The 27,500-nt window shown below is 42.2% G+C and overlaps 1 protein-coding gene across 1 annotated transcript in view; it reads left to right on the top strand.

The window, feature by feature from the left end:
- The window catches only part of LOC110514177 (voltage-dependent T-type calcium channel subunit alpha-1H-like), a 158,121-nt gene that overhangs the window by 64,915 nt on the left and 65,706 nt on the right, over nucleotides 1-27,500 (top strand). The window contains exons 6-11 of the mRNA XM_036972118.1: nucleotides 1,972-2,131; nucleotides 3,343-3,640; nucleotides 5,106-5,198; nucleotides 10,896-11,134; nucleotides 13,307-13,473; nucleotides 23,955-24,467. Coding sequence (XP_036828013.1) covers nucleotides 1,972-2,131; nucleotides 3,343-3,640; nucleotides 5,106-5,198; nucleotides 10,896-11,134; nucleotides 13,307-13,473; nucleotides 23,955-24,467 — 1,470 coding nt within the window. The remainder of the gene's footprint in view (nucleotides 1-1,971; nucleotides 2,132-3,342; nucleotides 3,641-5,105; nucleotides 5,199-10,895; nucleotides 11,135-13,306; nucleotides 13,474-23,954; nucleotides 24,468-27,500) is intronic.

Below are 27,500 nucleotides of genomic sequence, written 5' to 3'. Positions count from 1 at the left end.
TCTCCATGTTGGGTAATGTCCCTGCTCCTAGACTCTCTCTCTCCATGCTGGGTAACGTTGCTGATCCTAGACTCTCTCTCTCCATGTTGGATAATGTCCCTGCTCCTAGACTCTCTCTCTCCATGCTGGGTAACGTTGCTGATCCTAGACTCTCTCTCTCCATGTTGGGTAACGCCCCTGCTACTCCTAGACTCTCTCTCTCCATGCTGGGTAACGTCCCTGCTACTCTTAGACTCTCTCTCTCCATGCTGGGTAACGTCCCTGCTCCTAGACTCTCTCTCTCCATGCTGGGTAATGTCCCTGCTCCTAGACTCTCTCTCTCCATGCTGGGTAACGTCCCTGCTCCTAGACTCTCTCTTCATGCTGGGTAACGTCCCTGCTCCTAGACTCTCTCTCTCCATGCTGGGTAACGTCCCTGCTACTCCTAGACTCTCTCCATGCTGGGTAACGTCCCTGCTACTCCTAGACTCTCTCTGTCCATGCTGGGTAACGTCCCTGCTACTCCTAGACTCTCTCTCTCCATGCTGGGTAACGTCCCTGCTCCTAGACTCTCTCTCTCCATGCTGGGTAATGTCCCTGCTCCTAGACTCTCTCTCTCCATGCTGGGTAACGTCCTGCTACTCCTAGACTCTCTCCATGCTGGGTAACGTCCCTGCTCCTAGACTCTCTCTCTCCATGCTGGGTAACGTCCTGCTCCTAGACTCTCTCTCTCCATGCTGGGTAACGTCCCTGCTCCTAGACTCTCTCTCTCCATGCTGGGTAACGTCCCTGCTCCTAGACCCTCTCTCTCCATGCTGGGTAATGTCCCTGCTCCTAGACTCTCTCTCTCCATGCTGGGTAACGTCCCTGCTCCTAGACTCTCTCTCTCCATGTTGGATAATGTCCCTGCTCCTAGACTCTCTCTCTCCATGCTGGGTAACGTCCCTGCTCCTAGACTCTCTCTCTCCATGTTGGATAATGTCCCTGCTCCTAGACTCTCTCTCTCCATGCTGGGTAACGTCCCTGCTCCTAGACTCTCTCTCTCCATGCTGGGTAACGTCCCTGCTCCTAGACTCTCTCTCTCCATGCTGGGTAATGTCCCTGCTCCTAGACTCTCTCTCTCCATGCTGGGTAACGTCCCTGCTCCTAGACTCTCTCTCTCCATGCTGGGTAACGTCCCTGCTCCTAGACTCTCTCTCTCCATGCTGGGTAATGTCCCTGCTCCTAGACTCTCTCTCTCCAAGCTGGGTAACATCCCTGCTCCTAGACTCTCTCTCTCCATGCTGGGTAATGTCCCTGCTCCTAGACTCTCTCTCTCCAAGCTGGGTAACGTCCCTGCTCCTAGACTCTCTCTCTCCATGCTGGGTAATGTCCCTGCTCCTAGACTCTCTCTCTCCAAGCTGGGTAACATCCCTGCTCCTAGACTCTCTCTCTCCATGCTGGGTAACGTCCCTGCTCCTAGACTCTCTCTCTCCATGCTGGGTAATATCCCTGCTCCTAGACTCTCTCTCTCCATGCTGGGTAACGTCCCTGCTCCTAGACTCTCTCTCTCCAAGCTGGGTAACATCCCTGCTCCTAGACTCTCTCTCTCCATGCTGGGTAATGTCCCTGCTCCTAGACTCTCTCTCTCCATGCTGGGTAATATCCCTGCTCCTAGACTCTCTCTCTCCATGCTGGGTAACGTCCCTGCTCCTAGACTCTCTCTCTCCAAGCTGGGTAACATCCCTGCTCCTAGACTCTCTCTCTCCATGCTGGGTAACGTCCCTGCTCCTAGACTCTCTCTCTCCATGCTGGGTAACGTCCCTGCTCCTAGACTCTCTCTCTCCATGCTGGGTAATATCCCTGCTCCTAGACTCTCTCTCTCCATGCTGGGTAACGTCCCTGCTCCTAGACTCTCTCTCTCCATGCTGGGTAACGTCCTGCTACTCCTAGACTCTCTCTCTCCATGCTGGGTAACGTCCTGCTCCTCTTTTTCTTGTTGTGGTCATGTAGGTATGCGTATCCTGGTGACTCTGCTCCTAGACACTCTCCCCATGCTGGGTAACGTCCTGCTCCTCTGTTTCTTCGTCTTCTTCATCTTCGGCATCGTCGGCGTGCAGCTGTGGGCGGGGCTACTGAGAAACAGGTGCTTCATGGGAGAAGACTTCAGAACGTGAGTCTCTCTGTCTCTCTCTCTCTGTCTGTCTCTCTCTCTCTCTCTCGCTCTGTCTCTCTCTCTCTCGCTCTCTCTCTCTCTCTCTCTCTCTCTCTCTCTCTCTCTCTCTGTGTCTCTCTCTCTCTCTGTCTCTCTCTCTCTCTCTGTGTCTCTCTCTCTCTCTGTCTCTCTCTCTCTCTCTCTCTGTGTCTCTCTCTCTCTGTCTCTCTCTCTCTCTCTCTCTCTCTCTCTCTCTCTCTCTCTGTGTCTCAGTCTGTGTCATCCAGGGGGTAGTGTGTATAACGTGATGTGAGGTGACAGTTAGCTGTTGCCCGTAGCGATGGCCTTTCTCACGGTGACAACGTGTAAACTGCACATCCTACCCACGTACTGACACTACACAACAGCGCTGCACACACACTCGGACAGATGTGCACACACAGACGAGTGTGTGTGTGTGGATTAAATCAGTGGCTTAAGAGAGAGCAGTAGATAGATGCCAGGCCTACACACACTCACACACACACTCACACACATACACACACACACACACACACACACGAAAACGGGGATGAAAGTTTACAACACAGAGCGGAACTTCCAGATTCTCTCAGTCAGGAAGCTTTCCAGAACATATCCTACCGTTTGATTTAATGGAACAAAGTGTCCCGTGTGTGTGTGTGTGTGTGTGTGTGTGTGTGTGTGTGTGTGTGTGTGTGTGTGTGTGTGTGTGTGTGTGTGTGTGTGTGTGTGTGTGTGTGTGTGTGTGTGTGTGTGTGTGTGTGTGTGTGTGTGTGTGTGCGTGCGTGCGTGCTAACCTGGCGTTCGCTGGCTAATATCACTCTTAAGCCACTGACCGACTCAACACACTCTCTCTCTGTCTCCCTATATAGGCTCTATAACCTCTGTCTCCCTATATAGGCTCTATAACCTCTGTCTCCCTATATAGGCTCTATAAACTCTGTCTTCCTATGTAGTCTCTATAACCTCTGTCTTCCTATATAGGCTCTATAACCTCTGTATGTCTATGTAGTCTCTATAGCCTCTGTCTCCCTATATAGGCTCTATAGCCTCTGTCTCCCTATATAGTCTCTATAACCTCTGTCTTCCTATATAGGTTCTATAACCTCTGTATGTCTATGTAGTCTCTATAATCTCTGTCTTCCTATGTAGGCTCTATAACCTCTGTATGTCTATGTAGTCTCTATAATCTCTGTCTTCCTATGTAGGCTCTATAACCTGTCATTGAGTGTGTACTACCAGCCGGAGGAGAGCGAGGAGGACCCCTTCATCTGCTCAGCAATTCGGGAGAACGGAATGTTGCGTTGCCATGACGTCCCGCCCTACAGCGAGGGAGGGGCCGAGTGCTCGCTGCCCGCGCCCTCTCTTGGCGGTGAAGGCGGGGCCAGAGACGGCTGTGTGAACTGGAACCAGTACTATAACGTCTGTCGGCCCGGCAACGTCAACCCTCACAAAGGAGCGGTGAACTTTGACAACATAGCCTACGCATGGATAGCCATATTCCAGGTAGGACTGTACACACACAGCATAACCTAGCATAGCCTAGCATGGATAGCCATCTTCCAGGTAGGACTGTACACACACAGCATAGCCTAGCATAGCCTAGCATGGATAGCCATATTCCAGGTAGGACTGCACACACACAGCATAGCCTAGCATAGCCTAGCATGGATAGCCATATTCCAGGTAGGACTGTACACACACAGCATAGCCTAGCATAGCCTAGCATGGATAGCCATATTCCAGGTATGACTGTACAAACACAGCATAGCCTAGCATAGCCTAGCATGGATAGCCATATTCCAAGTAGGACTGTACACACACAGCATAGCCTAGCATAGCCTAGCATGGATAGCCATATTCCAGGTAAGACTGCACACACACAGCATAGCCTAGCATAGCCTAGCATGGATAGCCATATTCCAGGTAGGACTGCACACACACAGCATAGCCTAGCATAGCCTAGCATGGATAGCCATATTCCAGGTAGGACTGTACCACACAGCATAGCCTAGCATAGATAACCTCATCACTCAGAGCCAGGTAAATACCCAGCTATAGCCTAGCATGGGTAGGGGGATTGAGGTGTGACTGCAGGGGTCGTTTCGACAGGGATAAGGGGGTTGAGGTGTGACTGCAGGGGTCGTTTCAACAGGGATAAGGGGGGTTGAGGAGTGACTGAAGGGGTTGTTTCAACAGGGATAAGGGGGGTTGAGGAGTGACTGCAGGGTTCGTTTCAACAGGGATAAGGGGGGTTGAGGAGTGACTGAAGGGGTTGTTTCAACAGGGATAAGGGGGGTTGAGGAGTGACTGAAGGGGTTGTTTCAACAGGGATAAGGGGAGTTGAGGAGTGACTGCATGCTGTATGCTACCTTACAAATGTGTTCTCAGTCAACTTACCTGGTAACATAAGGGTTCAATTAAATATATGTTCCTGTGGTCTGTGTATTAGCAGGTCTGCTGAGTACTGCTTTCATGTCTCTATAACAATCCCCATCCTCTCTCTGTCTCTTTCTCTCCCTCTCCCTTCCCTCTAACCCCCCCCCCCCCCTCTCTCTGTCTCTCTCTCTCTCTCTCTCTGTCTCTCTCTCTCTCTCTCTCTCTCTCTGTCTCTCTCTCTCTCTCTCTCCCCCCTCCTCTCTCTGTCTCTCTCTCTGTCTCTCTCTCTTTCTCTCTCCTTCTCTCTCTCCCTCTCTCTTCCCTCTCTCTCTCTCTCTCTGTCTCTTTCTCTCTCACCCTCTCTCTCTCTCTTCCCTCTCTCTCTCTCTCTGTCTCTTTCTCTCTCTCTCTCTCTTTCTCTCTCTCTTTCTCTCTCCCTCTCCCTCTCCCTCTCTCTTCCCTCTCTCTCTCTCTCTCTCTCTCTCTCTCTCCCCTCCCTCTCTCTCTCTCTCTCTCTCCCCCCCCTCTCTATCTCTCTCCCTCTCTCTCTCTCTTTCTCTCTCCCCTCCCTCTCCCTCCCCCCTCTCTCTAGGTGATAACCCTGGAAGGCTGGGTGGACATCATGTACTACGTTATGGATGCTCACTCCTTCTACAATTTTATATATTTTATATTCCTCATCATAGTGAGTATATATATATATATATGTGTTATACTGCTCGGCTATAGCCCTGTGGACATTTCATGTCTCCTAGTTGATGCCTAGGCTTTAGTTCAGCAGGCTGATACGGAGGACTTGGGTTCAACCCCAGCCGTCTGTCCTTCTCCTCTCCTTCTGCAGCTCGGCGGTGACCTAGTTTCTCTACAGCACTTTGAAGTAGGGTGGAGGAGGAAGAGGGTGCGTGTCAGGCAGAGTCTGAATCACACAGACGCCTATACAGAGTCCAGTATAGAATCAGACAGACACTGATGCACAGTACAGTATAGAATCAGAGTACAGTATAGAATCAGAGATCAGTATAGAATCAGAGTTCAGTATAGAATCAGAGTACAGTATAGAATCAGACAGACACTGATACACAGTACAGTATAGAATCAGAGTACAGTATAGAATCAGAGATCAGTATAGAATCAGAGATCAGTATAGAATCAGAGTACAGTATAGAATCAGAGATCAGTATAGAATCAGAGTACAGTATAGAATCAGACAGACACTGATACAGAGTACAGTATAGAATCAGACAGACACTGATACACAGTACAGTATAGAATCAGAGTACAGTATAGAATCAGACAGACACTGATACAGAGTACAGTATAGAATCAGAGTACAGTGTAGAATCAGACAGACACTGATACACAGTACAGTATAGAATCAGAGTACAGTATAGAATCAGAGTACAGTATAGAATCAGACAGACACTGATACAGAGTCCAGTATAGAATCAGACAGACACTGATACACAGTACAGTATAGAATCAGAGTACAGTATAGAATCAGACAGACACTGATACAGAGTACAGTATAGAATCAGACTACAGTATAGAATCAGACAGACACTGATACAGAGTACAGTATAGAATCAGAGTACAGTATAGAATCAGACAGACACTGATGCAGAGTACAGTATAGAATCAGAGTACAGTATAGAATCAGAGTACAGTATAGAATCAGACAGACACTGATACACAGTACAGTATAGAATCAGAGTACAGTATAGAATCAGAGATCAGTATAGAATCAGAGATCAGTATAGAATCAGAGTACAGTATAGAATCAGAGATCAGTATAGAATCAGAGTACAGTATAGAATCAGACAGACACTGATACAGAGTACAGTATAGAATCAGACAGACACTGATACACAGTACAGTATAGAATCAGAGTACAGTATAGAATCAGACAGACACTGATACAGAGTACAGTATAGAATCAGAGTACAGTGTAGAATCAGACAGACACTGATACACAGTACAGTATAGAATCAGAGTACAGTATAGAATCAGAGTACAGTATAGAATCAGACAGACACTGATACAGAGTCCAGTATAGAATCAGACAGACACTGATACACAGTACAGTATAGAATCAGACAGACACTGATACAGAGTACAGTATAGAATCAGAGTACAGTATAGAATCAGACAGACACTGATACAGAGTACAGTATAGAATCAGAGTACAGTATAGAATCAGACAGACACTGATGCAGAGTACAGTATAGAATCAGAGTACAGTATAGAATCAGAGTACAGTATAGAATCAGACAGACACTGATACACAGTACAGTATAGAATCAGAGTACAGTATAGAATCAGAGTACAGTATAGAATCAGAGTACAGTATAGAATCAGAGATCAGTATAGAATCAGAGATCAGTATAGAATCAGAGTACAGTATAGAATCAGAGTACAGTATAGAATCAGAGTACAGTATAGAATCAGAGATCAGTATAGAATCAGAGTACAGTATAGAATCAGAGTACAGTATAGAATCAGAGTACAGTATAGAATCAGAGTACAGTATAGAATCAGACAGACACTGATACAGAGTACAGTATAGAATCAGACAGACACTGATACAGAGTACAGTATAGAATCAGACAGACACTGATATACAGTACAGTATAGAATCAGAGTACAGTATAGAATCAGACAGACACTGATACACAGTACAGTATAGAATCAGAGTACAGTATAGAATCAGAGATCAGTATAGAATCAGGGTACAGTATAGAATCAGGGTACAGTATAGAATCAGAGTTCAGTATAGAATCAGACAGACACTGATACACAGTACAGTATAGAATCAGGGTACAGTATAGAATCAGACAGACACTGACACAGAGTACAGTATAGAATCAGAGTTCAGTACAGAATCAGAGTACAGTATAGAATCAGACAGACACTGATACAGAGTACAATATAGAATCAGAGTTCAGTACAGAATCAGAGTACAGTATAGAATCAGACAGACACTGATACAGAGTACAGTATAGAATCAGAGTACAGTATAGAATCAGAGTACATTATAGAATCAGAGTACAGTATAGAATCAGACAGACACTGATACAGAGTACAGTATGGAATCAGAGTTCAGTATAGAATCAGAGTACAGTATAGAATCAGACAGACACTGATACAGAGTACAGTATAGAATCAGAGTTCAGTATAGAATCAGAGTACAGTATAGAATCAGAGTACATTATAGAATCAGACAGACACTGATACAGAGTACAGTATGGAATCAGAGTTCAGTATAGAATCAGAGTACAGTATAGAATCAGAGTAGAGTATAGAATCAGAGTACATTATAGAATCAGACAGACACTGATACAGAGTACAGTATGGAATCAGAGTTCAGTATAGAATCAGAGTACAGTATAGAATCAGACAGACACTGATACAGAGTACAGTATAGAATCAGAGTTCAGTATAGAATCAGAGTACAGTATAGAATCAGAGTACATTATAGAATCAGAGTACAGTATAGAATCAGACAGACACTGATACAGAGTACAGTATGGAATCAGAGTTCAGTATAGAATCAGAGTACAGTATAGAATCAGACAGACACTGATACAGAGTACAGTATAGAATCAGAGTACAGTATAGAATCAGAGTACAGTATAGAATCAGACAGACACTGATACAGAGTACAGTATAGAATCAGAGTACAGTATAGAATCAGAGTACAGTATAGAATCAGAGTACATTATAGAATCAGAGTACAGTATAGAATCAGAGTACAGTATAGAATCAGACAGACACTGATACAGAGTACAGTATAGAATCAGAGTACAGTATAGAATCAGAGTACAGTATAGAATCAGAGTACAGTATAGAATCAGACAGACACTGATACAGAGTACAGTATAGAATCAGAGTACAGTATAGAATCAGAGTACAGTATAGAATCAGAGTACATTATAGAATCAGAGTACAGTATAGAATCAGAGTACAATATAGAATCAGAGATCAGTATAGAATCAGAGTTCAGTATAGAATCAGACAGACACTGACACAGAGTACAATATAGAATCAGAGTACAGTATAGAATCAGAGTACAGTATAGAATCAGACAGACACTGATACAGAGTACAGTATAGAATCAGAGTACAGTATAGAATCAGAGATCAGTATAGAATCAGAGTACAGTATAGAATCAGAGATCAGTATAGAATCAGAGATCAGTATAGAATCAGAGTCCAGTATAGAATCAGACAGACACTGATACAGAGTACAGTATAGAATCAGAGTACAGTATAGAATCAGAGTACAGTATAGAATCAGAGTACAGTATAGAATCAGAGATCAGTATAGAATCAGAGATCAGTATAGAATCAGAGATCAGTATAGAATCAGAGTCCAGTATAGAATCAGACAGACACTGATACAGAGTACAGTATAGAATCAGAGTACAGTATAGAATCAGAGTACAGTATAGAATCAGAGATCAGTATAGAATCAGAGATCAGTATAGAATCAGAGTACAGTATAGAATCAGAGATCAGTATAGAATCAGAGTACAGTATAGAATCAGAGATCAGTATAGAATCAGAGATCAGTATAGAATCAGAGATCAGTATAGAATCAGAGTCCAGTATAGAATCAGACAGACACTGATACAGAGTACAGTATAGAATCAGAGTACAGTATAGAATCAGAGTACAGTATAGAATCAGAGTACAGTATAGAATCAGAGATCAGTATAGAATCAGAGATCAGTATAGAATCAGAGTACAGTATAGAATCAGAGTACAGTATAGAATCAGAGATCAGTATAGAATCAGAGATCAGTATAGAATCAGAGATCAGTATAGAATCAGAGATCAGTATAGAATCAGAGATCAGTATAGAATCAGAGTACAGTATAGAATCAGAGATCAGTATAGAATCAGAGATCAGTATAGAATCAGAGTCCAGTATAGAATCAGACAGACACTGATACAGAGTACAGTATAGAATCAGAGTACAGTATAGAATCAGAGTACAGTATAGAATCAGACAGACACTGATACAGAGTACAGTATAGAATCAGAGTACAGTATAGAATCAGAGATCAGTATAGAATCAGAGTACAGTATAGAATCAGAGATCAGTATAGAATCAGAGATCAGTATAGAATCAGAGTCCAGTATAGAATCAGACAGACACTGATACAGAGTACAGTATAGAATCAGAGTACAGTATAGAATCAGAGTACAGTATAGAATCAGAGTACAGTATAGAATCAGAGATCAGTATAGAATCAGAGATCAGTATAGAATCAGAGTACAGTATAGAATCAGACAGACACTGATACAGAGTACAGTATAGAATCAGAGTACAGTATAGAATCAGAGATCAGTATAGAATCAGAGTACAGTATAGAATCAGGGTACAGTATAGAATCAGAGATCAGTATAGAATCAGAGTACAGTATAGAATCAGGGTACAGTATAGAATCAGAGATCAGTATAGAATCAGAGTACAGTATTGAATCAGAGTCCAGTATAGAATCAGAGTACAGTATCTTCTTCTGTGGATTGTATATGCCGGTTGTCAACCAACTTTAAGTTGCTCTACCACCACCAACTGGACTGGAGTGTGAACCTCAGTCCATCTTTCAATCACCCACGTGGGAATATGCTCCTAAACACCAAAACCAGGGGATGGGAGAGGCGGGACTTGCAGCGCGTCACAAACAGAACCAAGTTGTATTTTAGCGCCTGGTTACGCAGAGGCTCGTTGACCCACGCAAGCAGTTTAAATGAAACGATTGAATATCATGTATTTGTACCTTTTATTTATTTCCAACGCGAGTGTTACGCGCTAGTCTGCAGAGTGAGTCAGTCATTTCTGTCAAATTAACACAGTCCAGTACCTTACGTCATCCAACTGCCTGGTTTCAGTGATATAAAACCTTCCAATTAACTAAATGACGGAATGGGCCTTTAATAATGACCTGAAACTCTGTGACGGCTACTGGTTGTCCCACACTCTGTGTGTATGTTTCTGCTTGGCCCTGTGTCGGTGGGTTTTCCGATTTATGATTAGTGAAGTACGTCTCGCTGTAGTAGTTTTCCCAACGTCTTTACTCTCTCTAACTCTGTGTACGTTCTTGGTCGTCCATCCCTCCCTCCTTCCCTTCCTCCCTCCCTCCCTCCCCCTCTCTCTCTCTCTCTCTCTCTCTCTCTCTCCCTCCCTCCCTCCCTCTCTCTCTCTGTCTCTCTCTCTCCCTCCCTCCCTCCCTCCCTCCCTCCCTCCCTCCCTCCCTCCCTCCCTCCCTCTCTCTCTCTCTCTCTCTCTCTCTCTCTCTCTCTCTCTGTCTCTCTCTCTCTCTCTCTCTCTCTCTCTCTCTCTCTCTCTCTCTCTCTCTCTCCCTCCCTCTCTTCGTCAGGTGGGCTCTTTCTTCATGATCAACCTGTGCCTGGTAGTCATAGCGACCCAGTTTGCGGAGACGAAGCAGCGTGAGAACGCGTTGATGCGCGAGCAGCGAGCGCGTTACATGTCCAACGACAGTACTCTGGCCAGCTACAGCGAACCGGGATCCTGCTACGAAGAGATGCTGAGATACGTTTCGCACCTCTACCGCAAACTGACCCGACGAGTACAACGCATGTACACAACCTGGCACAGGTAGGACGACGACGACAAATTCATTATTATTATTTCAACTTATTTTTTAAAGTCTTTGTAGTTTTCAAACACAACTACCTATTATATACAGAGCCTTCGGAAAGTATTCAAACCCCTTGAATTTTTACACATTTTGTTTAAATTACAGCCTTATTATAAAATTGATTTAAAAAAAAAAAATCTGTCTACACACAATATTGTGTCAATGCACAGATCTGGTGAAGGGTACCAAAACATTTCTGCAGCATTGAAGGTCCCCAAGAACACAGTGGCCTCCATCATTCTGAAATGGAACAAGTTTGGAACCACCAAGACTCTTCCTAGAGCTGGCTGCCCGGCCAAACTGAGCAATCGGGGGAGAAGGGCCTTGGTCAGGGAGGTGACCAAGAACCCGATGGCCTCTCTGACGGAGCTCCAGAGATCCTCTGTGGAGATGGGAGAACCTTCCATAAGGACAACCATCTCTGCAGCACTCCACCAATCAGGGCTTTATGGTAGATTGGCCAGACGGAAGCCACTCCTCAATAAAAGGCACATGACAGCACACTTGGAGTTTGCCAAAAGGCAACTAAAGGACTCTCAGACCATGAGAAACAAGATTCTCTGGTTTGATGAAACCAAGATTGAACTCTTTGGCCTGATGAAACCAAGATTGAACTCTTTGGCCTGAATGCAAGCGTCATGTCTGGAGGAAACCTGGCACCATCCACGGTGAAGAATGGTGGTGGCAGAATCATGCTGTGGGGATGTTTTTCAGCGGCAGGGAGACTAGTCAAGATCGAGGCAAAAATTAACGGAGCACAGAGACATCCTTGATGAAAACCCCTTCCAACAGGACAACGACCCTAAGCACTTAGCCAAGAAAACACAAGAGTGGCTTTGGAACAAGTTTCTGAATGTCCTTGAGTGGCCCGTACTTGAACCCAATCTAACATCTCTGGAGAAACCTGAAAATAGCTTAGCAGCAACGCTCCCCATCTAACCTGACAGAGTTTGAGAGGATCTGCTAGGGAAGAATGGGAGAAACTCCCCAAATACAGGTGTGCCAAGCTTGTAGCGTCATACCCAAGAAGACTTGTGTCTGTAATCGCTGACAAAGGTGCTTCAACAAAGTCCTGAGTAAAGGGTCTGAATACTTATGTAAACGTTTTTAGTTTTTATAAATTAGCAAAAATGTCTAAAAACATGTTTTTGCTTTGTCATTATGGGGTATTGTGATGTCATTATGGGGTATTGTGATGTCGTTATGGGGTATTGTGATGTCGTTATGGGGTATTGTGATGTCGTTATGGGGTATTGTGATGTCATTATGGGGTATTGTGATGTCGTTATGGGGTATTGTGATGTCGTTATGGGGTATTGTGATGTCATTATGGGGTATGGTGATGTCGTTTTGGGGTATTGTGATGTCATTATGGGGTATGGTGATGTCGTTATGGGGTATGGTGATGTCATTATGGGGTATGGTGATGTCATTATGGGATATTGTGATGTCGTTATGGGATATGGTGATATCATTATGGGGTATGGTGATGTCATTATGGGGTATTGTGATGTCATTACGGGGTATTGTGATGTCATTATGGGGTATGGTGATGTCATTATGGGGTATGGGGATGTCATTATGGGGTATGGTGATGTCATTATGGGGTATGGTGATGTCATTATGGGGTATTGTGTGTAGATTGATGAGGGGGAAAAAACTATTTAATCAACTTTAGAAAAAGGCTGTAACGTAACAAATTATGGAATAAGTCAAGTGGTCTGAATACTGAAGGCGCTGTATAACTTCCTGTTCTTGCTGACTCGTTATAGTGAATAAAGCCCAGGATAAGTTCAACTTCCTGTTCTAGCTGACTCGTTGTAAAAGTGAATAAAGCCCAGGATAAGTTCAACTTCCTGTTCTAGCTGACTCGTTGTAGTTAATAAAGCCCAGGATAAATTCAACTTCCTGTTCTAGCTGACTCGTTGTAGTGAATTAAGCCTAGGATAAATTCAACTTCCTGTTCTAGCTGACTCGTTGTAGTGAATAAAGCCCAGGATAAGTTCAACTTCCTGTTCTAGCTGACTCGTTATAGTGAACAAAGCCCAGGATAAGTTCAACTTCCTGTTGTAAAAGTGAATAAAGTTGTATTTGTCCTGCTTCCTGTTTACTGATTACATGTGCGTCAGTAAGCGTCGTAAGAAGGTGAACCCTAACGGAGGAGGAAGTGGTCCGGGGGTCGGCCGCAGAACGTCCGGAAACGCCCCGTGGCTCCGCCCCGTACACAACCTGCTGCAGCATCACCAGCGCCACCACTGTCGGCACAGCAACGGAGGACACACCCCCGTAGCAACAGGTTCGTAGACTAGACCAGTAAACAAACAAACTTCAGACGGAATTCAGATGTGTTGTTAAATATCTAACCTGGTGGAATAGGACTGTAGATTATACTACGGTGGAATAGGACTGTAGATTATACTACGGTGGAATAGGGCTGTGGATTATACTACGGTGGAATAGGGCTGTGGATTATACTACGGTGGTGTGGAATAGGGCTGTAGATTATACTACGGTGGAATAGGGCTGTGGATTATACTACGGTGTTGTGGAATAGGACTGTAGATTATACTACGCTGGAATAGGACTGTGGATTATACTACGGTGGAATAGGACTGTAGATTATACTACAGTGGAATAGGACTGTAGATTATACTACGGTGGTGTGGAATAGGGCTGTAGATTATACTACGGTGGAATAGGACTGTGGATTATACTACGGTGGAATAGGACTGTAGATTATACTACGGTGGAATAGGACTGTGGATTATACTACGGTGGAATAGGACTGTAGATTATACTACAGTGGAATAGGACTGTGGATTATACTACGGTGGAATAGGACTGTAGATTATACTACAGTGGAATAGGACTGTAGATTATACTACGGTGGAACAGGGCTGTGGATTATACTACGGTGGAATAGGACTGTAGATTATACTACGGTGGAATAGGACTGTAGATTATACTACGGTGGAATAGGACTGTAGATTATACTACGGTGGAATAGGACTGTAGATTATACTACGGTGGAATAGGACTGTAGATTATACTACGGTGGAATAGGACTGTAGATTATACTACGGTGGAATAGGACTGTGGATTATACTACGGGGGAATAGGACTGTAGATTATACTACGGTGATGTGGAATAGGACTGTGGATTATACTACGGTGGAATAGGGCTGTGGATTATACTACGGTGGAATAGGGCTGTGGATTATACTACGGTGTTGTGGAATAGGACTGTAGATTATACTACGTTGGAATAGGACTGTAGATTATACTACGGTGGTGTGGAATAGGGCTGTAGATTATACTACGGTGGAATAGGACTGTAGATTATACTACGGTGATGTGGAATAGGACTGTGGATTATACTACGGTGGAATAGGGCTGTGGATTATACTACGGTGGAATAGGGCTGTGGATTATACTACGGTGTTGTGGAATAGGACTGTGGATTATACTATGGTGGAATAGTACTGTAGTTATACTACGGTGGAATAGGGCTGTAGATTATACTACGGTGGAATAGGACTGTAGATTATACTACGGTGGAATAGGACTGTAGATTATACTACGGTGGAATAGGACTGTGGATTATACTACGGGGGAATAGGACTGTAGATTATACTACGGTGATGTGGAATAGGACTGTGGATTATACTACGGTGGAATAGGGCTGTAGATTATACTACGGTGGAATAGGACTGTAGATTATACTACGGTGGAATAGGACTGTAGATTATACTACGGTGGAATAGGACTGTAGATTATACTACGGTGATGTGGAATAGGACTGTGGATTATACTACGGTGGAATAGGGCTGTGGATTATACTACGGTGGAATAGGGCTGTGGATTATACTACGGTGTTGTGGAATAGGACTGTAGATTATACTACTTTGGAATAGGACTGTAGATTATACTACGGTGGTGTGGAATAGGGCTGTAGATTATACTACGGTGGAATAGGACTGTGGATTATACTACGGTGGTGTGGAATAGGGCTGTGGATTATACTACGGTGGAATAGGACTGTGGATTATACTACGGTGGAATAGGACTGTGGATTATACTACGGTGGAATAGGGCTGTAGATTATACTACGGTGGAACAGGGCTGTGGATTATACTACGGTGGAATAGGACTGTGGATTATACTACGGTGGAATAGGACTGTGGATTATACTACGGTGGAATAGGGCTGTGGATTATACTACGGTGGAACAGGGCTGTGGATTATACTACGGTGGAATAGGACTGTGGATTATACTACGGTGGAATAGGACTGTGGATTATACTACGGTGGAATAGGGCTGTGGATTATACTACGGTGGAATAGGACTGTAGATTATACTACGGTGGAATAGGGCTGTGGATTATACTACGGTGGAATAGGACTGTAGATTATACTACGGTGGAATAGGACTGTGGATTATACTACGGTGATGTGGAATAGGGCTGTGGATTATACTACGGTGGAATAGGGCTGTAGATTATACTACGGTGGAACAGGGCTGTGGATTATACTACGGTGGAATAGGACTGTGGATTATACTACGGTGGAATAGGACTGTGGATTATACTACGGTGGAATAGGGCTGTGGATTATACTACGGTGGAATAGGACTGTAGATTATACTACGGTGGAATAGGGCTGTGGATTATACTACGGTGGAATAGGACTGTAGATTATACTACGGTGGAATAGGACTGTGGATTATACTACGGTGATGTGGAATAGGGCTGTGGATTATACTACGGTGGAATAGGGCTGTGGATTATACTACGGTGTTGTGGAATAGGACTGTGGATTATACTACGGTGGAATAGGACTGTAGATTATAGTACGGTGGAATAGGGCTGTAGATTATACTACGGTGGAACAGGGCTGTGGATTATACTACGGTGGAATAGGACTGTGGATTATACTACGGTGGAATAGGACTGTGGATTATACTACGGTGGAATAGGGCTGTGGATTATACTACGGTGGAATAGGACTGTAGATTATACTACGGTGGAATAGGACTGTGGATTATTCTACGGTGGAATAGGGCTGTAGATTATACTACGGTGGAATAGGACTGTGGATTATACTACAGTGGAATAGGACTGTGGATTATACTACGATGGAATAGGGCTGTGGATTATACTACGGTGGAATAGGACTGTAGATTATACTACGGTGGAATAGGGCTGTGGATTATACTACGGTGGAATAGGACTGTAGATTATACTACGGTGGAATAGGACTGTGGATTATACTACGGTGATGTGGAATAGGGCTGTGGATTATACTACGGTGGAATAGGGCTGTGGATTATACTACGGTGTTGTGGAATAGGACTGTGGATTATACTATGGTGGAATAGTACTGTAGTTATACTACGGTGGAATAGGGCTGTAGATTATACTACGGTGGAATAGGACTGTAGATTATACTACGGTGGAATAGGACTGTAGATTATACTACGGTGGAATAGGACTGTGGATTATACTACGGGGGAATAGGACTGTAGATTATACTACGGTGATGTGGAATAGGACTGTGGATTATACTACGGTGGAATAGGGCTGTAGATTATACTACGGTGGAATAGGACTGTAGATTATACTACGGTGGAATAGGACTGTAGATTATACTACGGTGGAATAGGACTGTAGATTATACTACGGTGGAATAGGACTGTGGATTATACTACGGGGGAATAGGACTGTAGATTATACTACGGTGATGTGGAATAGGACTGTGGATTATACTACGGTGGAATAGGGCTGTGGATTATACTACGGTGGAATAGGGCTGTGGATTATACTACGGTGTTGTGGAATAGGACTGTAGATTATACTACGTTGGAATAGGACTGTAGATTATACTACGGTGGTGTGGAATAGGGCTGTAGATTATACTACGGTGGAATAGGACTGTAGATTATACTACGGTGATGTGGAATAGGACTGTGGATTATACTACGGTGGAATAGGACTGTAGATTATACTACGGTGGAATAGGGCTGTGGATTATACTACGGTGGAATAGGACTGTAGATTATACTACGGTGGAATAGGACTGTGGATTATACTACGGTGTTGTGGAATAGGACTGTGGATTATACTACGGTGGAATAGGACTGTAGATTATACTACGGTGGAATAGGGCTGTAGATTATACTACGGTGGAACAGGGTTGTGGATTATACTACGGTGGAATAGGACTGTGGATTATACTACGGTGGAATAGGACTGTGGATTATACTACGGTGGAATAGGGCTGTGGATTATACTACGGTGGAATAGGACTGTAGATTATACTACGGTGGAATAGGACTGTGGATTATTCTACGGTGGAATAGGGCTGTAGATTATACTACGGTGGAATAGGACTGTGGATTATACTACAGTGGAATAGGACTCTGGATTATACTACGGTGGAATAGGACTGTGGATTATACTACGGTGGTGTGGAATAGGGCTGTGGATTATACTACGGTGGAATAGGACTGTGGATTATACTACGGTGGAATAGGGCTGTGGATTATACTACGGTGGAATAGGACTGTGGATTATACTACGGTGGAATAGGACTGTAGATTATTCTACTGTGGAATAGGGCTGTAGATTATACTACGGTGGTGTGGAATAGGACTGTGGATTATACTACGGTGGAATAGGACTGTAGATTATACTACGGTGGTGTGGAATAGGACTGTAGATTATACTACGGTGGTGTGGAATAGGACTGTAGATTATACTACGGTGGAATAGGGCTGTAGATTATACTACGGTGGAATAGGACTGTGGATTATACTACGGTGGAATAGGACTGTGGATTATACCACGGTGGTGTGGAATAAGACTGTGGATTATACTATGGTGGAATAGGACTGTTTATTATACTACGGTGGAATAGGACTGTAGATTATGCTACGGTGGAATAGGACTGTGGATTATACTACGGTGGAATTGGACTGTGGATTATACTACGGTGGAATAGGACTGTGGATTATACTATGGTGGAATAGGGCTGTGGATTTTACTATGGTGGAATAGGGCTGTGGATTATATTACGGTGGAATAGGACTGTGGATTATACTACGGTGGAATAGGACTGTGGATTATACCACGGTGGTGTGGAATAAGACTGTGGATTATACTACGGTGGAATAGGACTGTGGATTATACTATGGTGGTGTGGAATAGGGCTGTGGATTATACTACGGTGGAATAGGACTGTGGATTATACTACGGTGGAATAGGGCTGTGGATTATACTACGTTGGAATAGGGCTGTGGATTATACTACGGTGGAATAGGACTGTGGATTATACTACGGTGGAATAGGGCTGTGGATTATACTACGGTGGAATAGGGCTGTGGATTATACTACGGTGGAATAGGGCTGTGGATTATACTACGGTGGAATAGGACTGTGGATTATACTATGGTGATGTGGAATAGGACTGTGGATTATACTACGGTGGAATAGGGCTGTGGATTATACTACGGTGGAATAGGGCTGTAGATTATACTACGGTGATGTGGAATAGGACTGTGGATTATACTACGGTGGAATAGGGCTGTAGATTATACTACGGTGATGTGGAATAGGGCTGTGGATTATACTACGGTGGAATAGGGCTGTGGATTATACTACGGTGTTGTGGAATAGGACTGTGGATTATACTATGGTGGAATAGTACTGTAGTTATACTACGGTGGAATAGGGCTGTAGATTATACTACGGTGGAATAGGACTGTAGATTATACTACGGTGGAATAGGACTGTAGATTATACTACGGTGGAATAGGACTGTGGATTATACTACGGGGGAATAGGACTGTAGATTATACTACGGTGATGTGGAATAGGACTGTGGATTATACTACGGTGGAATAGGGCTGTAGATTATACTACGGTGGAATAGGACTGTAGATTATACTACGGTGGAATAGGACTGTAGATTATACTACGGTGGAATAGGACTGTAGATTATACTACGGTGGAATAGGACTGTGGATTATACTACGGGGGAATAGGACTGTAGATTATACTACGGTGATGTGGAATAGGACTGTGGATTATACTACGGTGGAATAGGGCTGTGGATTATACTACGGTGGAATAGGGCTGTGGATTATACTACGGTGTTGTGGAATAGGACTGTAGATTATACTACGTTGGAATAGGACTGTAGATTATACTACGGTGGTGTGGAATAGGGCTGTAGATTATACTACGGTGGAATAGGACTGTAGATTATACTACGGTGATGTGGAATAGGACTGTGGATTATACTACGGTGGAATAGGGCTGTGGATTATACTACGGTGTTGTGGAATAGGACTGTGGATTATACTATGGTGGAATAGTACTGTAGTTATACTACGGTGGAATAGGGCTGTAGATTATACTATGGTGGAACAGGGCTGTGGATTATACTACGGTGGAATAGGACTGTGGATTATACTACGGTGGAATAGGACTGTGGATTATACTACGGTGGAATAGGGCTGTGGATTATACTACGGTGGAATAGGACTGTAGATTATACTACGGTGGAATAGGGCTGTGGATTATACTACGGTGGAATAGGACTGTAGATTATACTACGGTGGAATAGGACTGTAGATTATACTACGGTGGTGTGGAATAGGGCTGTAGATTATACTACGGTGGAATAGGACTGTAGATTATACTACGGTGATGTGGAATAGGGCTGTGGATTATACTACGGTGGAATAGGGCTGTGGATTATACTACGGTGTTGTGGAATAGGACTGTGGATTATACTATGGTGGAATAGTACTGTAGTTATACTACGGTGGAATAGGGCTGTAGATTATACTATGGTGGAACAGGGCTGTGGATTATACTACGGTGGAATAGGACTGTGGATTATACTACGGTGGAATAGGACTGTGGATTATACTACGGTGGAATAGGGCTGTGGATTATACTACGGTGGAATAGGACTGTAGATTATACTACGGTGGAATAGGGCTGTGGATTATACTACGGTGGAATAGGACTGTAGATTATACTACGGTGGAATAGGACTGTGGATTATACTACGGTGATGTGGAATAGGGCTGTGGATTATACTACGGTGGAATAGGGCTGTGGATTATACTACGGTGTTGTGGAATAGGACTGTGGATTATACTACGGTGGAATAGGACTGTAGATTATAGTACGGTGGAATAGGGCTGTAGATTATACTACGGTGGAACAGGGCTGTGGATTATACTACGGTGGAATAGGACTGTGGATTATACTACGGTGGAATAGGACTGTGGATTATACTACGGTGGAATAGGGCTGTGGATTATACTACGGTGGAATAGGACTGTAGATTATACTACGGTGGAATAGGACTGTGGATTATTCTACGGTGGAATAGGGCTGTAGATTATACTACGGTGGAATAGGACTGTGGATTATGCTACAGTGGAATAGGACTGTGGATTATACTACGATGGAATAGGGCTGTGGATTATACTACGGTGGAATAGGACTGTAGATTATACTACGGTGGAATAGGGCTGTGGATTATACTACGGTGGAATAGGACTGTAGATTATACTACGGTGGAATAGGACTGTGGATTATACTACGGTGATGTGGAATAGGGCTGTGGATTATACTACGGTGGAATAGGGCTGTGGATTATACTACGGTGTTGTGGAATAGGACTGTGGATTATACTACGGTGGAATAGGACTGTAGATTATACTACGGTGGAATAGGGCTGTAGATTATACTACGGTGGAACAGGGTTGTGGATTATACTACGGTGGAATAGGACTGTGGATTATACTACGGTGGAATAGGACTGTGGATTATACTACGGTGGAATAGGGCTGTGGATTATACTACGGTGGAATAGGACTGTAGATTATACTACGGTGGAATAGGACTGTGGATTATTCTACGGTGGAATAGGGCTGTAGATTATACTACGGTGGAATAGGACTGTGGATTATACTACAGTGGAATAGGACTCTGGATTATACTACGGTGGAATAGGACTGTGGATTATACTACGGTGGTGTGGAATAGGGCTGTGGATTATACTACGGTGGAATAGGACTGTGGATTATACTACGGTGGAATAGGGCTGTGGATTATACTACGGTGGAATAGGACTGTAGATTATTCTACTGTGGAATAGGGCTGTAGATTATACTACGGTGGTGTGGAATAGGACTGTGGATTATACTACGGTGGAATAGGACTGTAGATTATACTACGGTGGTGTGGAATAGGACTGTAGATTATACTACGGTGGTGTGGAATAGGACTGTAGATTATACTACGGTGGAATAGGGCTGTAGATTATACTACGGTGGAATAGGACTGTGGATTATACTACGGTGGAATAGGACTGTGGATTATACCACGGTGGTGTGGAATAAGACTGTGGATTATACTATGGTGGAATAGGACTGTTTATTATACTACGGTGGAATAGGACTGTAGATTATGCTACGGTGGAATAGGACTGTGGATTATACTACGGTGGAATTGGACTGTGGATTATACTACGGTGGAATAGGACTGTGGATTATACTATGGTGGAATAGGGCTGTGGATTTTACTATGGTGGAATAGGGCTGTGGATTATATTACGGTGGAATAGGACTGTGGATTATACTACGGTGGAATAGGACTGTGGATTATACCACGGTGGTGTGGAATAAGACTGTGGATTATACTACGGTGGAATAGGACTGTGGATTATACTATGGTGGTGTGGAATAGGGCTGTGGATTATACTACGGTGGAATAGGACTGTGGATTATACTACGGTGGAATAGGGCTGTGGATTATACTACGTTGGAATAGGGCTGTGGATTATACTACGGTGGAATAGGACTGTGGATTATACTACGGTGGAATAGGGCTGTGGATTATACTACGGTGGAATAGGGCTGTGGATTATACTACGGTGGAATAGGGCTGTGGATTATACTACGGTGGAATAGGACTGTGGATTATACTATGGTGATGTGGAATAGGACTGTGGATTATACTACGGTGGAATAGGGCTGTGGATTATACTACGGTGGAATAGGGCTGTAGATTATACTACGGTGATGTGGAATAGGACTGTGGATTATACTACGGTGGAATAGGGCTGTAGATTATACTACGGTGGAATAGGACTGTGGATTATACTACGGTGGTGTGGAATAGGGCTGTAGATTATACTACGGTGGAATAGGATTGTGGATTATACTACGGTGGAATAGGGCTGTGGATTATACTACGGTGGTGTGGAATAGGGCTGTAGATTATACTACGGTGGAATAGGACTGTGGATTATACTACGGTGGAATAGGGCTGTGGATTATACTACGGTGGAATAGGGCTGTGGATTATACTACGGTGGAATAGGACTGTGGATTATACTACGGTGGAACAGGGCTGTGGATTATACTACGGTGGAATAGGACTGTGGATTATACTATGGTGGTGTGGAATAGGACTGTGGATTATACTATGGTGGTGTGGAATAGGACTGTGGATTATACTATGGTGGTGTGGAATAGGACTGTGGATTATACTACGGTGGAATAGGACTGTGGATTATACTACGGTGGAATAGGACTGTGGATTATACTACGGTGGAATAGGACTGTGGATTATACTACGGTGGAATAGGACTGTGGATTATACTATGGTGGTGTGGAATAGGACTGTGGATTATACTATGGTGGTGTGGAATAGGACTGTGGATTATACTACGGTGGAATAGGACTGTGGATTATACTACGGTGGAATAGGACTGTGGATTATACTACGGTGGAATAGGACTGTGGATTATACTACGGTGGAATAGGACTGTGGATTATACTACGGTGGAATAGGACTGTAGATTATACTACGGTGGAATAGGGCTGTGGATTATACTACGGTGGAATAGGACTGTGGATTATACTACGGTGGAATAGGACTGTGGATTATACTACGGTGGAATAGGACTGTGGATTATACTACGGTGGAATAGGACTGTGGATTATACTATGGTGGTGTGGAATAGGACTGTGGATTATACTATGGTGGTGTGGAATAGGACTGTGGATTATACTACGGTGGAATAGGACTGTGGATTATACTACGGTGGAATAGGACTGTAGATTATACTACGGTGGAATAGGACTGTGGATTATACTACGGTGGAATAGGACTGTGGATTATACTACGGTGGAATAGGACTGTGGATTATACTACAGTGGAATAGGACTGTGGATTTTGAAACTAAAGGATTGTCCTTTTTACCTGAATCTAATGTTTATGAAGATTTGAATAGATCTTTACCTGAATCTAATATTCAGGATGATTTGAATAGATCTTTACCTGAATCTAATGTTCATGAAGATTTGAATAGATCTTTACCTGAATCTAATATTCAGGATGATTTGAATAGATCTTTACCTGAATCTAATGTTCATGATGATTTGAATAGGTCTTTACCTGAATCTAATGTTCATGATGATTTGAATAGATCTTTACCTGAATCTAATGTTCAGGATGATTTGAATAGGTCTTTACCTGAATCTAATGTTCATGATGATTTGAATAGGTCTTTACCTGAATCTAATGTTCCGGATGATTTGAATAGATCTTTACCTGAATCTAATGTTCATGATGATTTGAATAGATCTTCACCTGAATCTAATGTTCAGGATGATTTGAATAGATCTTTAACTGCCTTGAAAAGATGTCTGACTAACATTCATTAATTAAATCAACATAATGACTCCTACAGGTGGGGAGGAGCTGGAGATGAGGTCACTTCCTGTCCCGGGTCGTGACCCCTCTGTGACCCCTGGGCTGGGGTCGTCTCTCCTGGGTCGTCTGAACGGAGGGATGAACTACCCCACCATCCTGCCCTCCTTCGTCTGCAACTACCGCAGCTTCACCCCCACAGACCCTCACAACCCCCTCCCCTCACACCCCCACAAGCCCCTCCCCACACAGCCTCACATCCCCACACACCCCCACAACCCCCTCCCCACACACCCCCAAGACCCCCTCCCCACAAACCTCCACAGCCCCTTCCCCACATACCTCCACGGCCCCCACCCCACACAACCTCACATCCCCCTCCCCACACAGCCTTACAGCCCCCTCCCCAGACACCCCCACAGCCCCCAACCCACACAACCCCACATACCCCTCCCCACACAGCCCCAGAGGCCCCTCCCCACACAGCCCTCGCCCCTCTCAGAAAACAGTCCGGACCCCCTCAGCAAGCTGCACCAACTCATGGGACAGCACAGTAAGAACCATCTCTCTCTATATTTATATACACAGTATTTCTATAGTAGAACTAGTAAGTACCATCTCTATATATACACAGTATTTCTATAGTAGAACCATCTCTATATATACACAGTATTTCTATAGTAGAACTAGTAAGTACCATCTATATATATATACACAGTATTTCTATAGTAGAACTAGTAAGAACCATCTCTCTATCTATACACAGTATTTCTATAGTAGAACTAGTAAGTACCATCTCTATATATACACAGTATTTCTATAGTAGAACTAGTAAGAACCATCTCTATATATACACAGTATTTCTATAGTAGAACTAGTAAGTACCATCTATATATATATACACAGTATTTCTATAGTAGAACTAGTAAGAACTATCTCTATACATACACAGTATTTCTATAGTAGAACTAGTAAGAACCATCTCTCTATATACACAATATTTCTATAGTAGAACCATCTCTATCTATACACAGTATTTCTATAGTAGAACCATCTATATAGAAACACAGTATTTCTATAATAGAACCATCTCTCTATATACACAGTATTTCTATAGTAGAACTAGTAAGAACAATCTCTATATATACACAATATTTCTATAGTAGAACTAGTAAGAACCATATCTCGATATATATACAGTATTTCTATAGTAGAACTAGTAAGAGCCATCTCTCTACATACAGTATTTCTATAGTAGAACTAGTAAGAACCATCTCTCTATATACACAGTATTTCTATAGTAGAACTAGTAAGAGCCATCTCTCTACATACAGTATTTCTATAGTAGAACTAGTAAGAACCATCTCTCTATATATATACAGTATTTCTATAGTAGAACTAGTAAGAACCATCTATATATATACACAGTATTTCTATAGTAGAACCATCTCTATATATACACAGTATTTCTATAGTAGAACTAGTAAGAACTATCTCTATACATACACAGTATTTCAATAGTAGAACTAGTAAGAACCATCTCTCTATATACACAATATTTCTATAGTAGAACCATCTCTATCTATACACAGTATTTCTATAGTAGAACCATCTATATAGAAACACAGTATTTCTATAATAGAACCATCTCTCTATATACACAGTATTTCAATAGTAGAACTAGTAAGAACCATCTCTCTATATATACACAGTATTTCTATAGTAGAACTAGTAAGAACCATCTCTCTACATACAGTATTTCTATAGTAGAACTAGTAAGAACCATCTCTCTAAATACAGTATTTCTATAATAGAACCATCTATATATATACAGTATTTCTATAGTAGAACTAGTAAGAACCATCTATATATATACAGTATTTCTATAATAGAACCATCTCTATCTATACACAGTATTTCTATAGTAGAACTAGTAAGAACCATCTCTCGACATACAGTATTTCTATAGTAGAACTAGTAAGAACCATCTCTATATATACACAGTATTTCTATAGTAGAACTAGTAAGAACCATCTCTCTACATACAGTATTTCTATAGTAGAACTAGTAAGAACCATCTATATATACACAGTATTTCTATAGTAGAACTAGTAAGAACCATCTCTATATATACAGTATTTCTATAGTAGAACTAGTAAGAACAATCTCTCTAAATACAGTATTTCTATAGTAGAACTAGTAAGAGCCATCTCTCTACATACAGTATTTCTATAGTAGAACTAGTAAGAACAATCTCTATATATACACAGTATTTCTATAGTAGAACTAGTAAGAACAATCTCTATATATATACAGTATTTCTATAGTAGAACTAGTAAGAGCCATCTCTCTATATACACAGTATTTATATAGTAGAACTAGTAAGAACCATCTCTATATATACACAGTATTTCTATAGTAGAACTAGTAAGAACAATCTCTATATACACAGTATTTCTATAGTAGAACTAGGAAGAACCATCTCTATATATATACACAGTATTTCTATAGTAGAACTAGTAAGAGCCATCTCTCTACATACAGTATTTCTATAGTAGAACTAGTAAGAACCATCTCGATATATATACAGTATTTCTATAGTAGAACTAGTAAGAACCATCTCTATATATACACAGTATTTCTATAGTAGAACTAGGAAGAACCATCTCTCTACATACAGTATTTCTATAGTAGAACTAGTAAGAACCATCTCTCTATACACAGTATTTCTATAGTAGAACTAGTAAGAGCCATCTCTCTACATACAGTATTTCTATAGTAGAACTAGTAAGAACCATCTCTATATATATACAGTATTTCTATAGTAGAACTAGTAAGAGCCATCTCTCTACATACAGTATTTCTATAGTAGAACTAGTAAGAACCATCTCTATATATATACAGTATTTCTATAGTAGAACTAGTAAGAACCATCTCTCTATATATACACAGTATTTCTATAGTAGAACTAGTAAGAACCATCTCTATATATATACAGTATTTCTATAGTAGAACTAGTAAGAACCATCTCTCTACATACAGTATTTCTATAGTAGAACTAGTAAGAACCATCTATATATATACAGTATTTCTATAGTAAAACTAGTAAGAACCATCTCTCTATATATATACAGTATTTCTATAGTAGAACTAGTAAGAACCATCTCTATATACACAGTATTTCTATAGTAGAACTAGTAAGAACCATCTCTATATATACACAGTATTTCTATAGTAGAACTAGTAAGAACCATCTCTCTACATACAGTATTTCTATAGTAGAACTAGTAAGAACCATCTCTCTATATATATACAGTATTTCTATAGTAGAACTAGTAAGAACCATCTATATATATACACAGTATTTCTATAGTAGAACCATCTCTATATATACACAGTATTTCTATAGTAGAACTAGTAAGAACTATCTCTATACATACACAGTATTTCAATAGTAGAACTAGTAAGAACCATCTCTCTATATACACAATATTTCTATAGTAGAACCATCTCTATCTATACACAGTATTTCTATAGTAGAACCATCTATATAGAAACACAGTATTTCTATAATAGAACCATCTCT

This window comes from Oncorhynchus mykiss, unplaced genomic scaffold (genome assembly GCF_013265735.2).
Source record: "Oncorhynchus mykiss isolate Arlee unplaced genomic scaffold, USDA_OmykA_1.1 un_scaffold_120, whole genome shotgun sequence".
NCBI classification, from domain to species: domain Eukaryota; kingdom Metazoa; phylum Chordata; class Actinopteri; order Salmoniformes; family Salmonidae; genus Oncorhynchus; species Oncorhynchus mykiss.
The sequence above is the reverse complement of the archived record's forward strand: the minus strand, read 5'-3'. Positions and strand labels throughout refer to the sequence as shown.